This window comes from Triticum urartu, chromosome 5 (assembly GCF_003073215.2).
Source record: "Triticum urartu cultivar G1812 chromosome 5, Tu2.1, whole genome shotgun sequence".
NCBI classification, from domain to species: Eukaryota; Viridiplantae; Streptophyta; class Magnoliopsida; order Poales; family Poaceae; genus Triticum; species Triticum urartu.
The window spans coordinates 191,430,705-191,433,958 of NC_053026.1; the positions used below are offsets into that span (position 1 = coordinate 191,430,705).

The 3,254-nt window shown below is 38.5% G+C and overlaps 1 protein-coding gene across 1 annotated transcript; it reads right to left on the reverse strand.

Annotated features, from left to right (window-relative positions):
* Window positions 1-293: 293 nt before the first annotated feature.
* LOC125508363 lies at window positions 294-2,995 on the reverse strand. The gene is made up of 5 exons (XM_048673059.1): window positions 2,848-2,995; window positions 2,347-2,429; window positions 2,023-2,181; window positions 843-944; window positions 294-732 (listed from the first exon to the last, which is right to left on the reverse strand). Exons 1-5 carry the CDS (start codon window positions 2,993-2,995, stop codon window positions 574-576), a joined length of 651 nt encoding a protein of 216 aa, XP_048529016.1. The 3' UTR covers window positions 294-573.
* Between the last annotated feature and the right edge of the window lie 259 nt (window positions 2,996-3,254).

The window sequence follows — 3,254 nt, forward strand, 5'->3', positions numbered from 1 at the left end:
TTTTTATCAGTTCTCTTTTTTTGTTTCCAGTATCTTTTGAGAAAAGAAATCCTTTTAACATGTAATCTAATTTTGAATATTTCAACGTGATAAACACAATGAAGAAAATGATTCAGATTTGGACACACGGTTCAAGAGATAAAGTGTTTTGGAAAAAACGGATCTGGAAAAAAATACAAAACTCTCTGGTTGTGACAAGTGATACAGTGCGTCATTTGCCACCCCACCAGAGAAGGTGAGAGATCACAATATCCTCATCGCACGCAAACTTCGGCCACGGTCTCAACACATCATTTGAACCATGTAAATCAGAAGTCAGTTGAAAACCATTGTTTGGCACCACCACCAGTAAGCTGGCAGTAAGGTAAGGTTTAACGCGAAACAGGTACAGTACTTGCTTGGCTGCGAAGTGACTCATCACTTGCATGCCTTGTCACCTCTTTAGACGAAGCATAGTAAATTGGTAATTAATTTACATCTGTGTACATCCTAAGCAAAACCTAAAGAAACAACTTTGGCTTCTCCCAGGAGCATGATCATGGGCTCATGGCCAGAATATGGGGCTTCCAGTCCTCACGAGGCAACGTGTGACCCATTCTTCTTTGTTCTCAGGAAACTAACCAATGTGATCATGGGGGCAATACCCGTCCCCGAACGCTTCTTGATTGTTGTCGTCTTCCACGGCTTTCCATCTTGCACAGTACCCGTTGTCGTAGACGTTACGTTATAGAACTGCATGCAAATACACCATGGTTCAAACCGGGAACCTTGCAATCGATGGATTGGGTTCTTTTTCCTCGAGAAAACTGATGATCTTACACAGCTGAGGATAAAACATTTACCTCGCACACACCATGTAATAGCAACCTCTGAAATGGGTCCTGGACATTCAACACAAGCACATCTTTATCAGTAGTGTCTTCAATGAAGGCCCTGATCCGTTCCTGCAAAAGTGGAGCACGGTTTTTGCAATCTTAAACAGCAGCAAAATAATACAGATATAGACAAGTATATACGAGTGCAGCGATTCGGTGCCCAGGCTCATCTGCACCCGGTCAGAAAATAATTCACAAAAAAATTCTTTTTTTTTTTGCATGGTAGACAATTTATCACGTGAGGTCCGCTCCAATTTTCAGATCATTTGGACATCTGAGTAGCTCTCAGCAAAAAAGACAGATCAGGTCAGAACAGTACATGAACAGTAAACTTTTTTACAGGCCACAAATTTGTCTTTTTTGCCAAGAGCTGCTCAGGTGCCCAAATGATCTGAAAATTGGAACGGACCTCACACATCAAATTATCTACCATGCAAAAAAATTGGAATTTCCCTAGTATTTGTTTTGATTTTTTTCTTCAGCGCGGGTGCAGACGAGCCTGGGCTCAGAAATGGATATTCGAGTATATACTTTCTTTTCAAGAATAATATAGTCAAGTATGTACTTTCTGCAGAGCATCTAAGCTGGCTGCACTATTGACCAACAAGTATTAAACAGATATAGATAGAACTTACAAGCAGTGAGTAGGACTCCATATGTAAGATCCATAACGCAGTCAACACTTACAAATATTTTCCTACTCAATCCTAAGTATAATCAAATTGGTTAAAACAGCATGTTCTTTGTTTCATCAGAATAATGGTGCTAAACTGCTAACTCATATACATAAGCCCATTAGAAGTACATAATTTGAACTTACTAATATAAGCAGCGCATGAATTGGTTTTCACTACTGAACTCGGTTTGACAAAAACAATTATCAGATTCCATTTGCATAATTCATTTAATCTATATGCGCTCGGAGTTCCGAAAACTACAAACCAAACAGAGGAGAGTAGATGAATTATCTTCATGTGCTACATAGCATTACACAACCAAAATATTACTAGTACAATTTTATTTTTACTCCCGAGTCTTGACACCACACATGTTCTAAGCATTATAACAACAAACAAATAATGTAACATTGTTAAAACAAAACGGACTAGGTTTAAAGAAAGTAGGACCAAAAGGCAGAAGGTCATACCTCATATATTTCAAGCAGTTCAGGTAGGAAGTTTCTCTTCATAGCTTCTCTTGTTTGGCAATCTATACGGCGCCAAGCATTCAGCACAATTGACTCATCTTCATTCACAAGATTCTTCTGCTTAGCTGAGGATTGTTTCATCCGTTGCATAAATCTTGCCTGCAAATATATAAAACTTGCCAAGTGTCATGAATCTATTAACAATGCATACATACTGGCAATATGATAGGCACATTTTACATGTCTCTGTAGTCTGCATTTGGGTTTAATATATTGCAGACTAGTGATGGACAGCATACATCGGCATGACAGATGCTAACATACCTCAACGTCCATGTCAATGCTCCTGAAGGCATCCCACTCACCAACACTTGTCCTGCAAAATGCTGACAGTGGTGCTTCCTCACCTACATGCAGAAAATTGGTCAAATGCAACAAATGAGATATTTGAAACATAACAAATACATAAAAAATATATGTATTGATGCCTATGCCAAATGGCAGCACAACTAAAATGAGAAAATCCACATAAGCGCTTAGAGGAAAACATGCCACGGAAAGAACAGTACAGATCATTCACATGATGAATCATGAATTCATGAATACAAAGAAATTAGTTAACGCCATAACACGACCGATAAAAAGTTAAAATGAGCATGCCTTAAAGAGAAAAGGATGTTTCCCAACAAAATCTAAACCGCCTAATGCAATTCATGTAGGTTTAAATGGAAAACTAGAGTACTCAGTGCAGATTTACTTAGAACATCACATTCTATGGTCAGGTTGCAAAATGTTGTAACAAATTTGAGCAGCAATGGAGCTCACCAAATGGCGGAGGGGCAAAGAGGCCTTTGATTTCTTCAACATGAAGACGAGGGACGAGCTCAATCAGCAAGCGATCATTCAACCATCTGCGAGACCTCCGGTTACTAACCTGTGTAACATTGTAAACCATCATAACATGCTTAATCATATAGCCTTGGATAATTTCATATCAAAACACATATATACGCATAAAAGTATCAGGTCATATAAAACGGATCAAATTTTTGTTCCCAGTTAAGGGTTTCACACCCGAGGAGACTAATATGGCAAGTCTTTGTTAATTTCAATCGCTTCTCACAAGAATCAAACAAGAAACACCATTATTTAACGGTTTACACTCGTATTTCCAACCTTGAAAAAACCATAACTCTCTACCTCCCTTGACAAGAAATAAATAAGGTACAGTA

Bases quoted from the DNA above. Each gene is read 5' to 3' on its own strand.
- LOC125508363 (XM_048673059.1), bottom strand. From the start codon at position 2,995: ATGATTAAGCATGTTATGATGGTTTACAATGTTACACAGGTTAGTAAC. The intron at 2,430-2,847 runs GTGAGCTCCATT...TTCTGCATGTAG, and splicing joins CTTTGCCCCTCCGCCATTTG to GTGAGGAAGCACCACTGTCA. The intron at 733-842 runs GTAAATGTTTTA...ATTTGCATGCAG, and splicing joins TATTACATGGTGTGTGCGAG to TTCTATAACGTAACGTCTAC.